Source organism: Mobula hypostoma, chromosome 24 (genome assembly GCF_963921235.1).
Source record: "Mobula hypostoma chromosome 24, sMobHyp1.1, whole genome shotgun sequence".
NCBI classification, from domain to species: Eukaryota; Metazoa; Chordata; class Chondrichthyes; order Myliobatiformes; family Myliobatidae; genus Mobula; species Mobula hypostoma.
In genome coordinates this window covers 31,509,120-31,531,651 of record NC_086120.1, presented here as the reverse complement: position 1 = coordinate 31,531,651, position 22,532 = coordinate 31,509,120, and the positions used below count along the sequence as shown (strand labels likewise).

Here is a 22,532-nt window from a genome sequence, read left to right as displayed (position 1 = left end):
CTGACCCAAATGTGAATTTGACTACCAAATTTCCACCTAGCATAGTAACGCTATAAATATGAAATTAAGAAAAACACTAGTCTCAGTTACAGTAAATTCTGCATTATACAAGCTGCACCCTATTGTCATTTAGACCTCATGGTTCAAATCTTTATAAGGCACTGATGAAGCTTCAATTGGAATATTATGAGCAGTTTTAGAAACATAGAAACATAGAAAATAGGTGCAGGAGTAGGCCATTCGGCCCTTCGAGCCTGCACCGCCATTTATTGTGATCATGGCTGATCATCCAACTCAGAACCCTGCACCAGCCTTCCCTCCATACCCCCTGATCCCCGTAGCCACAAGGGCCATATCTAACTCCCTCTTAAATATAGCCAATGAACTGGCCTCAACTGTTTCCTGTGGCAGAGAATTCCACAGATTCACCATTCTCTGTGTGAAGAAGTTTTTCCTAATCTCAGTCCTAAAAGGCTTCCCCCTTATCCTCAAACTGTGACCCCTCGTTCTGGACTTCCCCAACATCGGGAACAATCTTCCTGTATCTAGCCTGTCCAATCCCTTTAGTATTTTATACGTTTCAATCAGATCCCCCCTCAATCTTCTAAATTCCAACGAGTACAAGCCTAGTTCATCCAGTCTTTTTTCATATGAAAGTCCTGCCATCCCAGGAATCAATCTGGTGAACCTTCTTTGTACTCCCTCTATGGCAAGGATGTCTTTCCTCAGATTAGGGGACCAAAACTGCACACAATACTCCAGGTGTGGTCTCACCAAGGCCTTGTACAACTGTAGTAGTACCTCCCTGCTCCTGTACTCGAATCCTCTTGCTATAAATGCCAGCATACCGTTCGCCTTTTTCACCGCCTGCTGTACCTGCATGCCCACTTTCAATGACTGGTGTATAATGACACCCAGGTCTCGTTGCACCTCCCCTTTTCCTAATCAGCCACCATTCAGATAATAATCTGTTTTCCTATTTTTGCCACCAAAGTGGATAACTTCACATTTATCCACATTAAATTGCATCTGCCATGAATTTGCCCACTCACCCAACCTATCCAAGTCACCCTGCATCCTCTTAGCATCCTCCTCACAGCTAACACTGCCGCCCAGCTTCGTGTCATGGGCAACTTATGGGCAACTTATCTAAGAAAAGATGTCCTGATATTGTAGCGGGTTCAAAGGAGGTTCACAAGAATGATTCCGGGAAGAGTGAAGTGGATTGGGGGTGAGGGGGGTATGACCAGAAGTTTAGGAAATTGATGTTCATGCCATCTGGTTGGAGGCTGCCCAGGAAGTAATACACGGCTTTATAGTACTGTAAAAGTATTGGTAATATTTTACTTTGCTATGCACTTCATTTAAATACATAAATTGTTACCCAGTTATACTGCATTTTCCCATATCTTTTTAACTATTTCAATGAAACTTCAGCTAATTGTTGCAGCTACTTAACTGGGCCAAGATATACCTGTCCCAATGTATCACAATTAACTGAAATCCACTGTATTATTTTTATCTACTTTCTTTTTATACAATGTAACTTTTTTTTGTAATTTCATAAAGCAAGCCAATAAAAGGATACTCTGATTAAAAAGTGGACTAGAAAGGGTTAAAGAGCTTACTCTATGTGAACCCGTTCTCTTTCTATATGTGTCAAGAGAAGGTCTTCTGTCAGATAGAATAATCTATTTAAAACCTTCACAGTTGATAGCTTTGTGGAGCCATCACCAGGTAGATACATGGAACCTAACACACCAGAGACAAGAAATTAATACGGTCCAGGAATTTAACTCAGCCAGCATAGTCTGTCACTATCAGTGGCCCTGTTGGTAATACATCTCCAAGTCGATCATATGTGAAATCCATTGACCTGATTCCTACAGCTGATCGATACTGTCTACTACACTTTTAATACATTGCTGTGAGAAGAGCTCTTTCCATAGTTTGCAGGACTACGGAAAAATAACGGGAGAACTGGGCTGATAGGATTGCTCTGCGGAGTGCCGATAAATACTTAATAGGCTGAATGGTCTCCTTCTGTACCAGATAAGTCAATGACACTGATTCTGAGGAAAAAGAGTTTGAATCTCATAAGACATAGGAGCAGAATAAGGCTATTTGGCCCATCGACTCTGCTCTGCCATTTGATCATGGCTGATTTGCTTTCCCTTTCAACTGCATTCTCCTGCCTTCTCCCCTTAACCTTTGAAATCCTTGCTAATCAAGAACCTTTCAACCTCTGCTTTAAATATACCCAGTGTCTTGGCTTTCATAGCTGGTCTGTGACAATGAATACCACAGATTTACCATCCTCTGGCTAAAGAAATCTTGCCTCATCTCTGTTCTAAAGGGACATCCTACTATTCTGAGGCTGTGCCCTCTGATCGTAGACTCTCCCACTATAAGAATTATTCTCTCCATGTCAACTCTATCTAGGTCTTTCAATATTCAGTAGTTTTTAATGAGATCCCCTCTAAACTGGCCCAGATCCATCAAAAGCTCCGCATATATTAACCCTTCTATTCCCGGTATCATGCCTTATCAAATTTGCACCATGCCTTTTCAACTTCCTTGAATAAGTTCCAAATGACATTTTGCATGATGAATTGCTTTCAGGATTGCAATTGCTGCCGTGCAGCTGAGCAAAAAGGCAACTATTTTTGTGAAGGGCAGTCTTCCCCAAACAGATTTCAGGAAACTGATTCCTGAAGTCCTGACAAAGGGTCTCGGCCTGAAACGTCGACTGTACCTCTTCCTGGAGATGCTGCCTGGCCTGCTGCGTTCACCAGCAACTTTGATGTGTGTTGCTTGAATTTCCAGCATCTGCAGAATTCCTCGTGTTTGCATCAGGAAACTGATTAATCGCTGGCTGTGGTACAACTGACTGAGAAAAGAATGGTGATAATTGGATCACTAAGAGAGATTCCCTTCCTCCCCACTGTCCCGATGAAGGGTCTTGGCCCAATACATCAACTGTTTACTGTTTTCCATAGATGCTGCTTGAGCTGCTGAGTTCCTCTAGCATTTTTGTGTGTGTTACTTTGGATTTCCAGCATCTGCAGATTTTCTTGTGTTTGTGTTACAAACATTTCAGGTTTTCTTATTCATGGCTGGAGCAACATTTATAAACTGAGTTTCAGTTCTGTAACCTGAAAAGTCAGTAACCTGACTTTTCCATAGTTGCTGCTTGGCCTTCTCAGTTCCTCCGGCATTTTTTGTGTCCTGTTCAGCTCTGTACCTTCTCAGAGAGCATCTTCCTTCGGGATATCACAGTGTCACACCTAGTAACACTGTACTTCACAGCTGCAGAAACTCCTGAGCTCTGTTGCTGTCAGTGCAGAGTATACACATTCTCATTGTGACATTTTCTCAGGACATTGCGGTTTCGTCCCGCACCAGGTGGTGACGAATCACCATATAGGAGTGAGACTGAAAATCTGGCTGAGTGGTGCCACAAACAACAACCACTCACTGAAAATCTGCAAGGCCAGACAGCTGATCATTGACTTCAAGTGGAGGAAACAGGTGGTTCACGAGCAAGACTTCATCGGAGATCAGAGGTGGAGAGGGTCAGCAACTTTAAATTGATCAGTGTTATCATTTCAAAGGATCTATCCTGGGGCCAGCACATAGGTGTCATTACAAAGAAAGCACAGCAGTGCCTCTACTTTCTTAGAAATTTGCAAAGATTCGTCATGACATCTAAAACTTCCGCAAACTTTCATAGATGTGTGGTGGAGAGTACATTGACTCGTTGCACCACAGACTGGTATAGAAACACCAATGTCTGTGAGTGGATAAACCTACAAAAAGTAGTGGATACGGCCCAGTCCATCACACATAAAGCTCTTCCCAACGTCGAGCCCATAGACACAGAGCCCTGTCACAGAAAAGCAGCATCCATCATCAAGGACCCTGACCATCCAGGCCATGCGCTCTTCTCACTACTGTCACCAGGAAGAAGGTACAGGAGCCTCAGGACCCACATCACCAAATTCAGGAACAGCTATAACCCCTCAACCATCAGGCTCTTGAACCTGTGGGATTACTTCACACAACCTCATTCAATCCAACACTGAACTGTTCCCACATCCCAAGGACTCTTCATCTCATGTTCTCAATATTTGTTGCTTATTAATTAATTAATTAATTAATTATTGTTTTCTTCTTTTTGTATTTCTTTTTGATTGCTGCCTTTTACATATTGGTTGTTTGTCCATCCTGTTGGGCACAGCCTTTCATTGATTCTATTGTGTTTCTAGTAATTACTGTGAATGCCCGCAAGAAAATGAATCTCAGGGGTTATATATGGTGACATATATGTACTTTGATAAGTTTACTTTGAACTTTGGACATCCCATAGTCCTGCAGAACGGTGGGTTAATTGGCCACTGTAAATTGCTCCTGATGGTGGGTGAGTGGTAGAATCTGGGAGGGGGGGTGCTGATGATAATGTGGAAAGAATAAAGTGGGATTAATATAGGATTAATGTAAATGGATGTTTAATGGTTAGTATGGACAAAGGCCAAAGGGCCTGTTTCTGTGCTTTATGACTCCACTGAATTTGTGTCAAAGACAGTATGAGATAATGTAGCCAATTGTTTGAGTTGAGTTAAACATATTCATAGGTGGAAGTGGGTTTGATTTCACACTTTACGTTAGGTGGCAACATCAGTCAGGTCCCTCTAAGGAGTGTGTATGTGTGTGTGCACACATCTTTTGCTACCAGCGCACAAAGGAATTTCAACTGCGGACGAAAGGTTGTCACCCCCTACCTCGTTGGGATGTTAAGTTATTTCACATTCGTACACAATCACATTTCCTTTTCTGGTTTCTGATGCGTACGCTATTGACAACGTGCAGTTTGCAATGATTTGTCTGCAGATTTTAGAACTCGTTTATTCATACTGTTTTTATTGAAGAAATTATTGATTCACTTAGTTGAATTCTAAAGAAGCAAAGGGCGTGAAGCGCAAAAGAACTGCTAGTTCATTTAAATTGGAATGGTGAATGTAACAGTAGAAACTGCTACACTGAAAGCTCATGAGGTCAGGGACGTGCAGCTACAAGAAATATTTATGTACAATACAGAAACTGGTGTTAACTGCATGTATTGTTGTGATGCAGAAGTTGCTGGAGAATTTGAAAGTAGGAATAAGTGGAGTGATATTTGCAAACTAGACCTTTTAAAGCATCATTTAGTAGGCCTATCACATATGAATGGTGTGCAAAAACTCTGGTGAGAAAATCCTTTATTACTTGCTCCACGCCTGTTACGTATGTTTTGTGAGAGTGCAGATGACCGAGAGTGAAAATGATCAATCCCAGAGGAGATCAAAGTTCTTAATGACAGTGAGCTGTTAAAATAGGAGGCAGTGTGGTAATAAAAGGATCCATCTCTGGTTGGCTGCCAGTGGCTAGTGGTGTTCGACAGGGGTCAGTGTTGGGACTGCTTCTTTTTATGCTGAATATCAATGATTTAGATGATGGAATAGTTGGCTTTCTTGTCAAGTTTGCAGATGGATACGAAGATTTGTGGAGGGGCAAGTAGTGTTGAGGAAACAGAAAGGCTGCAGAGGGACTTAGATAGATTAGGAGAATGGGCAAGAAAGTGGCAAATGAAATACAATGTTAGAAAATGCATGGTCATGCACTTTGGTAGTAGAAATAAATGTGCAGACTATTTTCTAAATGGTGAGGAAATTCCAAAAATCTGAGATGCAAAAGGACTTGGGCGCCCCTGTGCAGAACACCCTAAAAGTTAACTTGCAGGTTGAATCATTGGTGAGGAAGGCAAATGCAATGTTAGCATTCATTTCAAGTGGTCTAGAATACAAGAGCAGGGATGTATTGCTGAGGCTTTATAAGACACGAGTGAGATCTCACCTTGAGTACTGTGAACAGTTTTGGGCTCCTCATCTAAGAAAAGATGTGCTGGCATTGGAGAGGGTTCAGAGGAGGTTCACAAGGATGATTCCAGGAATTAAAGGGTAATCATTCAAGAACTGCTTGATAGCTCTGTGTCGGTAGTCGCTGGAATTTAGGAGGATGAGGGGGGATCTCATTGAAACATTTCGAATGTTGAAAGGCCTAGCCAGAGAAGATGTGGAAAGGATGTTTCCCATGGTGGGGCAGACTCGGACAAGAGGGCACAGCCTCAGGATAGAGTGGCGTCCATTTAAAACAGAGATGCGGAGAAATTTCTTTAGCCAGAGGGTGGTGAATTTGTGGAATTTGTTACTACAGGCAGCAGTGGAGGTCAGATTGTTGGGTTTATTTAAGGCAGAGATTGATAAGTTCTCAATTGGACACAGCATCAAAGGTTACAGGGAGAAGGCTTGGGAATGGGGTTGAGGAGGGGAAAAAGGATCAGCTAGGATTGAATGGCAGAGCAGAATCGATGGGCCAAATGGCCAAATTCTGCTCCTCTGTCTTATGGTCTTATAATTCAGTTAAAAAAATTGCACAGCACAAGATTTTTGCACACACTGGTCATTACAAATTAGAGGGAACATTGCTCACTGACTAACCTGGCATACAGTACCTGAAATTTCATACTAACCCACAGTGTTAATGGGGTGGGTGATGACAGCTTTCTCACTGTCCTTCAGTGATGCAAAGTCAAGAATAGTCCTCCCAGTCAAAAGAGGAATTTTGAAAATCATCAGGCTTAATTAAACCAAGGCATTCTAGGAAAAACTGTTCCAAAAAAACTATCTGAAGGTTGTAGTGTGGCACTAAACTGGTGGGAAATTTCAGAGGAAACAACACTGCGTTGCAAAAGGGGCAAAGTACAACCCATTGTTCTACTTGCTGTTCTAAGATTATAAAGAAATAACTTATCTTCCGTTGCCTGAAAGCTTAACCTTGTGGGGGCTTCATTCCCGGTGGGAATGAGTGACTGAGTAATGAGCTGGCGAGAAATTCTCTTGTGCATTGACCCGGATGGTCTAAGGGCTGCATTAAGTGAGTTAGGAATTTAAAGCCAAGGGATTGTACTGAAAGTAAAGGCAGCATCCTCGAAATTCTCTGGACCTTGGTAAGTTGCATTAAATGTGGGTACACAGCAGGTATCCCATTATTTTTGCAAGTGAATTCCACTGAGCACAAAGCCCAAGGCATGACTGTAGGATTAATGACCTTGAAGGCTTTTCCTCCGCTGAATCCTCTGATGATTAGGGAGATTCTGCTTAAATCTCACACATTCATAGCACATTCACTGTGAGGTCCACACACTGTCACAGACCACTGTAAAAAGTGTCTGTGGCCTAGCACATGACGTGCATATTGTAAATTGGAAAGAAAATTTGAGACTTCAGAAAACACATAGTGATTACAATGAGTAACATACATAAAATGCTGGAGGAACTCAGCAGCTCAGGCAGCACCTATGGAGAGGAATAAACAGTCGATACTTCAGGCCAAGACCAATTCGTCAGGAACTGAGGAGCAAGAGAGCTATCCAAAATATATATCCCTTTTTTTCTGTCACTTTATTCAGATAGACAAATCACAGAGGACTGTGGCAAATTCTCAGGGCTGTATGTGGTGACATGTATGTACTCTGATAATAAATTTTACTTTGAATTTTGATAATGCAAATACAATGGTAATAATTTGACCAGGGGTCATAGCCTAGTCTTCCATTCTGCCTTTCACTATTACCTTGATGTGATTTTGCAGCCATTGTTCTCACTTACCACAGAAACTCTTCAATAATTTTGTTAATAAATGTTGTTCTATGGGTTGGTAATTAATTTCTGGCTTCCATCACTCTCATATACCAAAAAATTCTAATCCCACCCCTCAAAGAGTGTTGTGTAAAAAAACGAAAAACCTTCTCAATATAACTCAGTCGCACCTTCAAAGTTTTTATTTGTTTTGTAAAGTTTGATATCTCCAAACCTTTGCAGTTAATCTCCAGAGTGATGGTTGTGTGCACTGATCTCCCGGAACGACGCTGGCAAGTCGGATAAAACCTTGTGCGTTTGAAGTTCTAGGCTCCCCATATCATGTTTGTCCAGCCGCCGTTGACCAGACAGGGCTGTGGTCTGGGTCACAGAATGTTTTTGATGTTGAAATCCAGACACCTCCCACTTCCATCATGTGAACCGACACTGCTCAGGTTACAGACGGTCCTTTATGTCCCATTACCCAATCAATGGCTCCTTTTCTCCTCCAGCCTCATCCTGAACTTTTAATTCTCTTGGCAAACTATTTTTATTTACCTTTTTTTATTGAGTCTTGAGGGGCGGGGGAAACTATTTTTGGACTTTTTCCCCCCGCTAAAGATGCTGGTATTTTTGCAGGGGCACGTTTACTTCTCCAAGTGCTGCAGAAATGGATTGGGTTTGATGTTTGAGAGAAAGGCCAGAGGAGACCGAATTCAGCCCAGGACACTTGTGATTGTGCTCAGCTTGCTGAGGCTGGCTGGAGGCGCCAGTCTCCCCGGCGGAAAGCTCTCCTATCCCGGCGCCTGTCCAAACCAGCTTAATCCCAACCTGTGGGTGGACGCGCAGAGCACTTGCGAGAGGGAATGCAACGCTGATGAGGTAGAGCCAACAAGCGCTGTAATAGACTTGTGTCCTGAAATAATGTGCTTGATCTCATTAGAGTGCGATTAGCGATATTAAAAAGAGAGAATTATATGCTGGAGGTGGAAAGGTAATTTTTCTTAGTATGGAGCCAAGAACCACTTAACACCATATTGCGACGTCCCGTGAAATCTGCGGCATTTTGGGGGGGGAGAGACCATTTAAAATGACGTTATTGTGCTATTATTGTGAATTGACTTTGGCGTCAGTTTCGTCCTCAATACGTTGGGCACATGTTTCTTCTTTGTCCGCTCTGGTAGTCTATATCGAAGTTTAAATAGTCAGTTTCGGTGTTAGACAGTCACCAGGAAATCCAGTGTTGAGTTATGAGGAAACTGCTTTAGCAAAAAGTTCAGAGAAGGTGATACATGGAGTGGATGAGGTGAATGGAACAGATGCCTTAAAGGGAGGTTGGGCAATGTGGATGAGTGAAAGTAGAAAGATAAGAATGAAACATACATCGGTTGGGCTAGTGGTACGTTTCCATATCATGTATAAGATTTTTTAAAAAACTATATATAATGCTCTTACAGATGCTGTTATAGACTGTAATGTGAGAACGTTCAGGATTTCAAAGTCACTTTTGAAGTGAACAGGTCAGATACGAAATCCTTAAATACAAATGAATTAAAACAATTTTTTTTCTGTTTCTACTTGCATGGGGCTTCAGGTGATTCATGTCAAGTAGCAAACATGCAGCAGGGGACGGGGGTAAATTTAATCATTATTTCCCGCAATGCTGATGTTCAGAGGGTTTCACTCAGTCAGAATGATGCAGATTAAGTCCCTTTTCAGAGACTGGAGCACAGGAATCTTGGCTGACACCCAGTGTAATAGTCAGGGAATGCTTCTCTGTTACAAGTGCTGATTTTGTTTTATTTATTTACTTATTGAGATACAATGTGGAATTAGGCACTTCTGGCCCTTTGAGCCATGCCACCTGGCAATCCCCCGATCTAACCTGAGCCCAATCACGGGACAATTCACAATGACCAATTAATCTACCAACTGGTACGTCTTTGGACTGTGGGGGGAGACCGGAGCACTCGGAGGAAACCCACGCGGTCATGAGGAGAGCGTACAAACTCCTTACAGGCAGTGGCGGGAAATGAACCCAGGTCAGCTGTACTGTAAAGCGTCGTGCAAACCACTACTTCGTGAAATGGGCCTCCCGTGCACTCAGGCATTTTATTTTTATTCCTATTTTTTGAGATGTGGCTGCAGCTGGCAAGCCAAGTGTTCATTGCCCTTCATAACTGCCCTTGAGGAGATGACGGTGAGATGCTTTCTTGCACTGCTTCAGTCCTTCCAGTGAAGACCCTCCCACAGTGTAGATAGAGAGGATCTTCCAGGATAAAGGGAAAACAGTGATACATTTTCCAAGTCAGAATGAGCTGAGGAGTTCCACAATTTTCCATCTTATGTTGTATTTCTAGCAGGTGCACTATTATGTGCTGTGTTTGTTTAAATGGACAGGATACAAGGGAAGTTTCTCATTCTCTTTTGAAAAGAAAAGTGTAAAAGATATCATGCGTGAAGGGACACATTGGACCATGGCTTGATATGTGCAGAAAAAATGAACACCTCACCTCCAACAATGTGGCACTGCTTCAGTACTGCACTGGACAATCACCTGGTTTTCAGGCCTTTGTAGCTGCATTTGAGAATGTTTCTGTGACTTATTTTCTAGAATGAGGGCATCCTGACAAGTGGTTAATCCTTAGAAGTCCTGACGAAGGGTCTCAGCTTGCAATGTCAACTATTTATTTCCCTCCATAGATGCTGCCTGATGTGCCGAGTTCCTCCAGCAGTTTGTGTGTGTTTTCAAGATTTCCAGCATCTGCAGAAACTCTTGTGTCTCTCTGTCATTGGCAGTGATGATCTACAGGACTGTCATAAAAAAAACACTTAGGACACCAATGTCTTTTGGGGGAGGAGCTCTGCCATTCTTATCCAGTCTGGCCTGTATGGAAATCCAGAGTTACAGCAAAGGGGCTGATATTCTATTGTCCTCTGTGTCCTATTACCAAGCCAATTTTGGATCCAGTGGACCAACATGACTTGGATCACATAGGATCCCATCATTTGGACCAGGTATCCATGTCAGATTTGTGGAAGGCCTTAGTGAAGTCCATGTAAACAACATTAACAACACTGTCAGCAAAATATATATATTTTGTTACCTCTTCAAAAATCTCAATTAAACTTGTCAGATGGAATCTCTTACCAACAATCCATGGCTGACTATCCCTGAGCAATTCCTGTCTTTCCAGGTGTAGATTAACCAGATCCCCACTATTCTGTTCCATTATTGACCCTACCACTGATGTTAGATTAACTGGTCTGTAGTTTAAATCATTAGTTAGAGGAACTCAGTGGGATGAGCAACACAAATGTGGGGGGGGGGGGAGGTGGAGGAACTGTTGACATTTCAGGTCGAAAACCTGCATCAGGAGGGTTTTTTTCCTGCTTCCCTTCTTGAATAAAGGTGCCATATTTGTTGCTTTCAAATTATCTGACATGTCACATGTGGTCAGTAAAGATTTAAGTATCTCCATCAGGGTTCCAGAAATCTCTCCCCTTGCCTCCAGGTTGTCCAGGCCAATAGTTACTGTCCCAGTAACTTGGCCACATCATACAATTGTGATGGACAACAGAATGTTTTTAATTGCAGCCAAATCTCCTGCAAATTCATTTCATATATCCTTCAGGGCAAGATTGGGTAGTGTGATTTAAGTTTGACTGCTTTTGAAATAAAGCTTTAGGCAAAATTAGGGAAATCTTAGGATCGAACACAGAGACTTGAAAGATGAAAGCCCAAAGTGGGACGTCAGTACAGTAGTGAGGGAACGTGGCACTGCAGGGTTTTTCTCAGTTGAGACATTAGCAAAATGAACAGGCTGAAGACAGCAGATCTGAAGTGACTGACATTCAATCTGTTCTGAGGATGTACATCCTAGACCTCCACAACCCCACTCTAAATTGCAATTGGGATCTATTAAATCTGAGAAGGGTGAAGGAGTGGCCACCTGTGAGAGTGCCCTCTGTTCCATATGGAGGCTGACAATTGGAGCCACTTTGTACTGATGAGGAAATCAGAAGCAATAGATAATTGTTTGATAATGTTGGTTGAAGGAAAATATGATTCAGGACAATGGGGTAAGCTCCCTTGCTCGTCTTTGTTCTGTTCTGTCTGTCTGAAAGTGCTGAAGGAAGCTTGGTTTGTTGAACCACATTGTCTTCCAATTCAGATTGTCAATTAGATTCAGCTCCTGGATTTTACCCACACCCGCTTTAACTATTACAGAAATACAGGTCCAATATGGGCTTCCAAGTCCTGGAGTCAGACTGAAAGGACTCTGGCAGCTGGCTCTCACTTGGTGTACTACTGAGGCTCCACGGTTGGAACAGTTCAATGGCCTGTGGCAAGAACCAAGGCTGTGACTTAGACATGACAAAGGTTGTGAGATTTTATAAAGATGTTTACATTCTGTGACACAGGGAAACATTTAAAAATATTGAGTCACGGAATTGTACACCATAGAAATAGATACTTTGGCCCATCACATCCACATCTTCTATTTTTCACATGCACTCGAATCCCCTTTGCATGAATTAGAACCATATCCTACTATGCATTGCCTTTTAAGTGTTTGTTTAAACATTGTAATTGCATCTCAATCCATCACTAATTCTGATCATGTGTCCCAGATATCAACCACTCACTGTATTCAAAACTTCTCCCTCAGATCCCCTTTAAAGCCCTTTTCCTATGCCCTTTTGTTTTTGATGCTCCACTCTGGAGAAAAATTATTTTGACTATACCCTATCTCACAATGTTATATACTTCTCAAACTCCTTCACTCAAAGGGAAATAAGCCCAGCCTATCCAATCTTTTCACATAGTTAAAACCCTCCAGTCCGGGTAACATATTGGTAAAAACTCCTTCAACTTATAATAAGTTATAATTGAATAGTAAATTAACAGCATTTATTAACATTTATAATGTTAAAACAATAGATGTTACAATGTTAAAATAAAGTCTAAAATGTAAACACACTGCATTTAGCACTTCTCCTAATCTCCAGATCAAATTTTGAATCCTACACGAAGTTTTGTCTGATTTGAAGTCACAGAGGTAACAACAATGTAACTTCAAGAGGTACAACTCCCCAAGGCTCCCACTATTAAAACCTTCCTTCTGCTTTGTCAGCATCTGCTTCAGGCTAATCTACAGAGACTGGTTAGGCAGTGGTTCCACCCTGTTTGTATCTCACAGCTTCAGGATACCTTGAACTTCTCATGTTTCCATGTCACTCAACAATCATGCTAGGAACCTGAATAACATATTCCTTTTAAGTTTCAGACCAACTAACATGAATTTAAGTTACAAATAATGCTACTGGCTTTTGAATTTTTAATGTGAAATTTTCTTTTCAGAAGCAAATTATCTGCATTGCAGATCTCGGGGAGAAGAAATATTTGTATAAAATTGTTCAGAAATATATCCTGTAAAACAAAGATTTTTCTTGCATTTGTGTCTGAAGAATTGGGTTTACCTTTTCATTCCTTTTGAACCAGAGTATGTTGTGAAGTTTCATATAGATCACTTATTATGGTGACTGCATCCCAGGTCAATATACATAACTGAGTAAAAGGGTTGACAGATTGGTGAAAGTGATCAAGCGGATATGGTAAAATGCCTATAATCCACTGTCCAGTTCTTTAGAAATCCTGATGGTTGAACATTGTCGAGAAGCGTCGTGATTTACTTTGGAAGGTTGAGCTTGAGGGCAGAATACAGGGTTGAATGCATGATTCTTAGCAGGTGTGGAGGAGCAGAGAGACCCTCGGGTCCATCCGTATGTCTCTCTAAGTTGCTGCACATGTTGATTTAAGGGTTGTTATAAAGGTGTATGGTGTGTTGACCTTCATTAGTTGGATGATTGAATTCAAGACCCACCAGGTAATGTTGCATTTCTGTTAAACCCTAGTTAGACTGCACTTGGAGTATTAAGTTCAGTTCTGGTCCCCTTATTATAGAAAGGATGTAGAAGCTTTAGAGAGGGTATAGAGGAGATTTTCCAAGTTGTCTTGGTTAGAGAGCATGAGTTCAGAGGATAGGTTGAACAAGGTAAGGCTTTTTTCTTTGGAGTGAAGGAGGATGAGGGGTGACTTGATAGAGGTATATAAAGAGGCATAGATAGAGTGGATAGCCAGAGCTATTTTCCCAAGGCAGAAATGGCTAATACAAAGGGGCATTATTTTAAGGTAACTGAAGAAAAATATGGGGGATGTTAACGATAAATTTTGTACACAGAGAGTGATGGGTGGGTTCATGGAATGCTATGTCAAGGGTGCTGGTAAACAGTAGAGGCATTTAAGAAACACTTAGACACATGAATGATAGAAAAATGGACGGCTATATAGGAGGAAAGAGTAGGGTAAAAGGTTGGCGCAACATTGTGGGCTGAAGGGCTAGTACTGTGCTGTAGTGATTTATGTTAACTGGCTCACCAGGTTATAATAGTTGCTGTGGTCCCTGTCCTCTCACTGGGGGCTTCAGTTCCCACATTCACTTTAAACTTACCTAGTTCATTGGAAAAAAAGACAGATGGAAGACCATGTTCGCCTACGTTATATGACACGGCACATAACGATGACAAGGAGTTCATTGCAAAAACTATTGTATCATATACCATCTAAAAAAAGAGCTTGCTAACAGAAATAAAATCCAATAGTGCAGAAAATATGGCCAGTCCAGCATCATCAAAGTTCCACATGTGACGTATTACTGTACAGAGTTAGTGCAATTACATGCAAAACAAACTCGTACCTGAATTCTGGCAGACAATTGCTCAGCTTCACATACCCCTGTTTGTTTCTGTATACGTACATGGGTGCAGTTATCAGGAAAAAATGGATACACCTTTGAAGAATTTCTTTGGCTATAAAGTGGTATGGAACGTTTCTGAAAGGGATGTGAAAGTTGCTGTATAAATATATGCATCCTTATCTTCTGAAAGGTGTGCCTGGTATGAAGAGGGGTTGTATGGTTTCTTAGACAGTGTAATCAGAAGGAAGCTGTTGCTATTAATGGATGGTTCAAAGTGGGAAGGATAGATATTGTGAAAGTTGAGAAAAGCTTTTAACATAGAGAGTTATAATCTGGAACTTGCTGTCTATAGAGTGGTGGGGGATAGGGAATCAAACACGGCTTTCGAAAGGGAATTAGGTAGTCTTGGAAGGCAGAGTAGCTTGCATGATTAATGGAATAGAATGGAAATGGAACTGACTGGGGTAATATACAAAGGGCTGGGATAGACTTGATGGGCTAAGAAACCAACTTCTCTGTCATAACAGTTCAAGAAGGTCAGTATGGCGGACTGGGTCTTTTGTTCTGTGTGTTGGTTTGCATAGGCCTGTGAACACAACAGGAGGATGCAGTGTGTGGATTATATCAGTAAGCTTCTTTCAATGAAGTGCATTGCTTTTTTTCAGGATTGTCAGAGCTTCGAGAAGTGTTGCACCAACGTGTGCGGCCTGAAGAGCTGTGTGGCAGCGAGGTTTGCAGACGGCAGCTTGGCATCCCCGGATCTTTCCAAGGAGGCGACGTGCGAGAGGATCGTGTGCACCCAGCAAGGCTCGGAGTGCGATATCTGGGATGGGCAGCCCGTCTGCAAGTGCAAGGATAGATGCGAGAAAGAGCCGAACTTCACCTGCGCCTCAGATGGCCTGACCTACTACAACAAGTGCTACATGGACGCCGAGGCGTGTATCAGGGGTATCAGCCTGACGGTGGTGACCTGCCGGTATCACATCACCTGGCCTAACACCAGCCCCCAGCCACTGGAAACCACGGCCAACCCCACATCCACGAGCTCGCTGGAAGACCACATCCCTCCCGCTCTCTACACCAACCCCTACCACCAGTCCGTCTACGTCGGAGGCACCGTGAGCTTTCACTGCGACGTCAGCGGGCGTCCCAGGCCGGACATCACCTGGGAGAAGCAGAGCGACCACCGGGAAAACATCATCATGAGGCCTGACCAGATGTACGCCAACGTTGTGGTCACCAACATCGGCCAGCTGGTGATTTACAGTGCCCAGCAGGAGGACGCTGGGACGTACACGTGCACGGCGAGAAACGCCGCAGGCCTCCTGAGGGCAGACTTCCCACTGTCCGTTATCAAACGAGGCCACTCGGGAGAGGGTGCAGCCAGCAAAGGCCAGCCCTTACCCTCAGGAGAGTGCTTCAAGGAGCCAGACAAGAGGGAATGCGGCCACCAGCATGTCCGGTGGTTCTACAACCACAAGAAAGGCACCTGTTCCACCTTTGTGTCCGGTGGCTGCAATGGCAGCAAGAACCAGTTTGAGACGTACGAGGAATGCAGGTTGGCCTGTGTCAACGAGACGGTGAACATTTGCACTTTTCCAGCCGTGCAGGGCCCTTGCAAGATGTGGGAGGCCCGGTGGGCCTACAACTCGCTGATGAAGCAGTGCCACGCCTTTGTCTACAGCGGCTGCGAGGGCAACAAGAACAATTTTGAGAGCAAGGAGACCTGCGAGGAGACCTGCCCCTTCCCAAAAAACCAGCAGTGCAAAGCCTGCAAACCTCGGCACAAGATTGTGCCCAGCTTCTGCAGAAGTGACTACGCCATCGTGGGAAGGGTGACTGAGATCGTCGAGGAACAAGACTCCGGCGTGGCGAGGTTTACGCTGGACGAGGTGCTGAAGGACGAGAAAATGGGGCTCAAGTTCTTTGACTTCAAGCACTTGGAGGTGATAATGATAAACATGGACTGGAACTGCCCGTGCCCGAACATAACCCTTTCAGACGGGCCCCTCCTCATAATGGGCGATGTCCATGACGGGATGGCAGTGCTGAGTGCCGAGAGCTACGTGCGGACTGTGAGCGACAAACGCATTAAAAAACTGCATGAAATCATTGAGAAAAAGACTTGTGAACTCCTGCATCGCTTCCAGGATTAAGTTCAATCACCTCACAGCTAGTTCAATGCCATTTGTTACTGTTGATTATATCTCGTTATACCTAGATCCAAGTATAAGTTGGTAAATGCTTTTGTATTTTTATTTATGTGTAATTCTGCTCAAAGTTATTTTATCTCCATTTTTGTTCCATTTTCACATTTTTTCAGTGGCAGTGAGTCCAGACTCAGGGGTTACTACATATTATTCCACATCAGACCCTGTCAAGGCTAATTTTAAATGCAATCCCTCTGGAAATCAGTCCACCCTAACCCATAACACCTGGACCATCCCTGCTTCCCTTTACTTCTGTTCATTGCTGCCATCACCATTTCTTGGGAATCTTCTAAGGAGGCATAACTAAGGTTTGCGCCTTCATGTATTAAAAGAATTCCAAAAGGCCATATACAGATGAATGGACTGGGTGCCGGGAAGAAGGATTTTGTGGGTTGATTAGGGAATCTTGAATTAGAACAAAGAACTGCTAAGAGGAGGCCATGAGCGGTCTTGACAAGTTAAGTACTGCAGATGGAAAATGTATCTTTTGGCAGAGAACCAGAAGGCACAATTTTAAGAAGGCATGAAATAAAAGTGGGACACTTAGCGACAGTCAGTGTTCAGAATGCACTGCCTGAAGGGATGGAGAAATGCATAAAATGATGGAATTCCTGTTGCCCAGGACTGGCTATTCTTTCCATCGAGTACTTGCCAATAGAATCAGAGAACAGTGAACTACAGTGTAGCTTCTGAGGGAATGGCTGTACATTGGAGGCAGCACAAAGCATAGGCACTGGGTCTAAATGCTGCGGGAGTTATGTAACTTTTCGCTGTCCTCAGACCAGAATCTAGGTTTAGAAAATAGTAGAGATCACAAATCAAGCTAATTGAACATCTTTCCTTAGCTCACAAGCCCCCAATTTTCAGATTTCCACTAAAAAGCATTCCTGTCACTGCCTCTTTTTCTTACTTTAAGATGTAAACCTAAGTCTAATAATAATAGTCCAAAACATCCACAAATTAACTAAAAATTATTTTGGAGAATTTAAAGGAGACATCTCAGCCAATATACCATGGCAACAGTTTTTAAGGAAATGAAACTTCAAGGTCCATTTATTAGCAGTGAACAACAAGCAACACAAAACTATGATAACAAACAACATGAGTTACATAAACACCTAAAAAGTCCATCAGATTTTGTGTAGCAAGTAATAGGAGCGACACCCTTGATATACTAAAGGATTACATGCAAGCAATAAAATGTAGTCTATGGATTTCACTTTGAACAATGTGCTTGTTCTGTATAGGAAAATAGGTTAATAACTGAATTTACAGATAGTTCTGTTTCATTCGAACAGATGAAGAACAAACCTATCACCCGACCAGCTAGATACCATTGATTGATAAAGGTAGAAATGTGGATTTTAGTAAGATATCTTACTAAAAGATTATAGTGCATGGGTCTACAGTAACTTGGGTTTTTGGATTCAGAATTGGCTTTCCTGTAGAAGACAGAAGGTGGTGGTCAATGGGCTAAAGGTCTGTTTCCAGTGGTGCTCAGCAGAAATCTGTAAATATTCAGTGCGATATAGATCGGTTGCAGGAATGGGTAGATAAATGTCCAGTGGAGAATAATCCAGCTAGATCTGAGGTGTTACACTTTGGGAGATCAAATGTAAGGAGGTCCTTAACAGTGTTGATTTACAGAGGGATCTTTGGGTCTCAGTCTGTAGCTTTCTGAAAATGGCTGCACAGGTTGATAGGGAAGGAAAGAAGTTATATGACATACCCACCTTTATTAGTTGAGGCACTGAGTTCTAGTGTTGGTTGGGAAGTTGTGTTGCACCTTTGTACACTGTAGTTAGCTGCATCTGGAGTAATACATTCAGTTCTGGTTGCCACATTATAGGAAGGATGTGGATGTTTTGGAGAGGGTGCAGAAGAGGCTTGCCAGCATGCTTCCAGGATTAGAGGACATATGGGCAAACTTATAGAGTGATTTTTTTTTTTCTGGATCAGAGGAGGTTGAGGGGTGACCTAATAGATGTTTATAAGGTTATAAAAGGCACAGATAGAGTAGACAACTGGTATCTTTTCTCCAGGCTGAAAATGTTTAATACCAGGTGGCATGCATTTAAGATGAGGGTGTAAGCTCAAAGAAGATGAGGTGGGGGGGGGGGTTATTTTTTACACAAAGAATAATGGGTGCCTGGAATGCACAGCCGATTGTGTTCGTGAAGATATTCCTAGATAGGCACATGAACATGCAGACAATGGAAGGATATAGACACGTGTAGGTAGAAGGCATTTGTTCAGTTAAGCATTTAATTACTAGGTTTATTAGTTTAGTACAACATTGTGGGCTGAAGGTCCTGCTCCCGTGCTGTACTGCTCTGTGTTCCATGATCTAAACCTCTTGCATATTCCAAGCCCAGTTACTCCTTCAAAGGAAAAGAATGGAGATTGAAAAAACACAGACCTGGATACCAAATTCTCTCAAACAAGCATGACTCAAGCAAATACATACAGAAATAAAAACTTAAAGTTACAAATTAAATGGTCCCAAGTGTGTCAGTAGTAATTGGACTGGTTCTCAGTAATGTCCCGAGGTGCCCTCAGCTCCTATATAAACTGAAATATATACATCCGCAAAGCAAATCCTACTCCTGGGTCCCAAATGTAATTTATAATTGCAAAATGTATTTTGTATTCCTAACTACTAACCTCCAAGCTCTAAAACTTTATGAGCATCTCTGAACCCAGAAAACCTCAAACCCAAACTATTAACTCTAATGGCCTATGTTCTAACTCAAACCCCTAACAGTGACCCACTAACCCCATTGCAAAAAAAAGCATAACTTCATTCTGAAGCTAGAATGCACTTAGATAATCCACTGCCGTGATGAGGCCACGCTCAGGTTGGGGGAGCAATACTGTATATTCTGTCTGGGTAGCCTTCAACCTGATGGAATGAACATTGATTTCTCAAATTTTCAGTAATGGCATTTACCCCCCCCCCCCACTTCACCATTCCCCATTCCCATTTCCCTCTCTCACTTTATTTCCTTACCTGCCCATCACCTCCCTCTGGTGCTCCCCCACTTCCCTTTCTTCCATGATCCTCTACCCTTTCCTATCAGATTCTCCTTTTTCCAGCCCTTTTCTCAAGTCAAGTCAAGTCACTTTTTATCGTCATTTCGCCCATAACTGCTGGTACAGTACACAGTAAAAATGAGACAATGTTTTTCAGGACCATGGTGCTACATGAAACAATACAAAAACTACACTGAACTACGTAAAACAACACAAAAACTGCATAAAGTACACAGAACAGTGCAGACATTACAATAAATAATAAACAAGACAATAGGCACAGCGGAGGGCAGTAGGTTGGTAGTCCGATGGCTTGGGGGAGAAACTGTTACATAAATAAACAGCTGAATGGCGGCGTCTGGGATTCCGTCCGTTTCTGTACTCCCGCCGAGTATTTTGTTGGAGTCGGATGTAGTCCAATTTAATGTCCATTGGAGAGCAGAAAGGACCAATTGACTTCCCAGCTCTTTACTTCACCCCTCTCCCCCTTGGGTTTCACCTATCACCTACTACCTTGTATTTCTTCCTCTCCTCCCCCCTCCTCCTTACTCTGCCTTCCCGTCTTTTTTTTCTGCTGTTCTGCTGAAGGGCCTCGGCCTGAAACATCGACTGTTTACTCTTTTCCATGGATGCTGCCTGGCCTGCTGAGCTCCTCCAGCGCTTTGTGTGTGTTGCTCAGATTTCCAGCATCTGCAGATTTTCTCTTGTTTGTGATTAGGTAATACTAAGCCCGTTTGCTCTTGCAACAATGTGCATCCTCTTTTGGGAACAGGACGTTTACCCGTGAATCCTCTGACATAACCCCTCTTTGAGATGGATTTCAGCAAATGAACTAAAAGCAGTGATGGTTGTCTGACAAGATTGTGTTCATTTTCTGTTCTAAAAACATTGTTAATCTGTAAATCAAGTCCTTAACATATTTCCTTATACCAGACATCCCACCCTGCAAAAACTGATTTCAGGGAGGTAGCACCATCAATTTGCAGGAGACTTCCGGGAGAGGTGGGATGTCTGCAATAGAGTAGCTCCTTAGCAGCTAGCCAGCTAGTTTAAATAACGTTAGCTGTGCTAATGAACGAATGACACCTGTTAAACCCACCTCAACATGTCTTATACAGTCTTAACCCATCATGGGCAATAGAAAAATCACTGTTGTAAACAGTGCAGCGAGCAACACTGTCATTGTTTTGACCCCTATTAGGCAGGGGTACACTCTGGGGTGACGTACGTTTTATATTTTTTTTGGAACACTTTGCCATGGCGCGCTCTCACTCGCGCTCTCTCTCGCGCGCTCTCTCATGGTCGCTCTCGCACTCTCTCTTGCTTTCTTTCGTGCGCTCTCAAAAAAATTGATTTCCGTGATATTGTATATAATTTGCGGGCATCAGGGAGCCACTATTAATATGCGGGAGACTCCCGGAACTTCCGGGAGAGGCGGGATGTCTGTTATACAGAATATATGGTACTTTTTAAAATGAATTCCATACATTTCATTGCTTCCATGTAATCCTTTAGTTTATTAATGATGTTTTTCCTGTAATTTGATTAAAGTCACAGTTACCGGCAAACTAAGAATATCAACGGAGAAGATTAATGAAAACAAGAGGGTCACTTATCCTGTTGCTCATAACCACAAGTCATCAACCTGATGTTCTCTTTTCTGTTTAAAACAAAAGTCTTTTTGATAATGCTCTAGTAAAATGCGTACTGCATTGCAGCACCAGATACGTACATCATTGTCGATACTGCTCTACTACAAAAATCTGAAAAGAGCTGAGCTCAAAATTGCCATGCCTCAGGCAAAAACAAAGATTAAAAAAGAACTTGAGAGAAGTTTGCCAGAGTTAGGCTGCCAGCCAGAGTAATTGCAGTCCTTGTTTAGGTGGAGAGCCTGGAGTTTGCCACTCCAGTAACAGGGATAATTGCATTCTGAAATGATGGAATGATGGCTTGGCTACAGCTGAGGCTTTGGATGACTGAGGCGTTGAGTTGTCTTGGAGGAGCACTGCTGAGTTCACTGGAAAGATGAATTAATTCTAGCATGGTTTTTGTTCAAATACCGAGAAAAAACAATATCCCTAAAACTGACTGCAAGAGTTGACACGATTTTATTTGCTCAGTTCCTGAGGGAGGGCAGCACTGTCCAAGCTTCTGCCTTTCAAAAAAGCTGTGAACTGAGGCTTAGCCAGCCCTTGTAGTTCCACAAGAAAGCAGGATAGTCTCAGGATCCTGGACCCATAGTTGAAATAATTAAGGTCAATGAGTAACTAATCACAAAACAAAATAGCTCATCTCTGCAAAAGTAACCACAAAGATGTGCACTTGCCTATGAAGCAGGTTGATACCATGAAAGAGACTACATAAATGCAAATCTTGTTTTTTTTTCTGACCAACAGCCTGGAGATTCATGCAAGGTATGATTTACAACTCAACTTGCATCTTGCCAGGTCTGGTCACCTCACTGCAAGAAGGATATGAGAGCAATACTGGGATAAAGTTAGGATTTAGGAGGATGTTGAGGAGCTGATTCTGATGGAAGAATGCACACAAAATACTGGAGAAACTCAGCAGTTCAGGAATATATATGGAGAGGAATAAACAGCTAATGTTTCAGACTGAGTCGACTGTTTATTCCTCTCCATAGATGCTGCCTGACCTGCCGAGTTCTTCTAACATTTTACGTGTGTTACTCTGGATTCCCAGCATCTGCAGAATCTCTTGGGTTACTGAGGGAAGAATAACTGGCCTGACTTTGCTTGCTTATGGACAAAGGAGATTGAGAAAAGGGCAGATTGAGGTGGGTAAAGCTATCAGAAGCCTAGATAATGAACAAGAACAATGTATTTGCTTTA

General features: G+C 42.5%; 1 protein-coding gene across 1 annotated transcript; it reads left to right on the top strand.

Annotated features, from left to right (window-relative positions):
• Positions 1-8,297: 8,297 nt before the first annotated feature.
• On the top strand, positions 8,298-16,670 carry LOC134337263 (WAP, Kazal, immunoglobulin, Kunitz and NTR domain-containing protein 1-like). The gene is made up of 2 exons (XM_063032125.1): positions 8,298-8,558; positions 15,103-16,670. Exons 1-2 carry the CDS (start codon positions 8,298-8,300, stop codon positions 16,591-16,593), a joined length of 1,752 nt encoding a protein of 583 aa, XP_062888195.1. The 3' UTR covers positions 16,594-16,670.
• Positions 16,671-22,532: the final 5,862 nt, after the last annotated feature.

Coding starts and splice junctions, on each gene's coding strand:
- LOC134337263 (XM_063032125.1), top strand. CDS start 8,298: ATGCTGGTATTTTTGCAGGGGCACGTTTACTTCTCCAAGTGCTGCAGA. Junction 8,559..15,102: donor GGGAATGCAACGCTGATGAG/GTAGAGCCAACA, acceptor GCTTTTTTTCAG/GATTGTCAGAGCTTCGAGAA.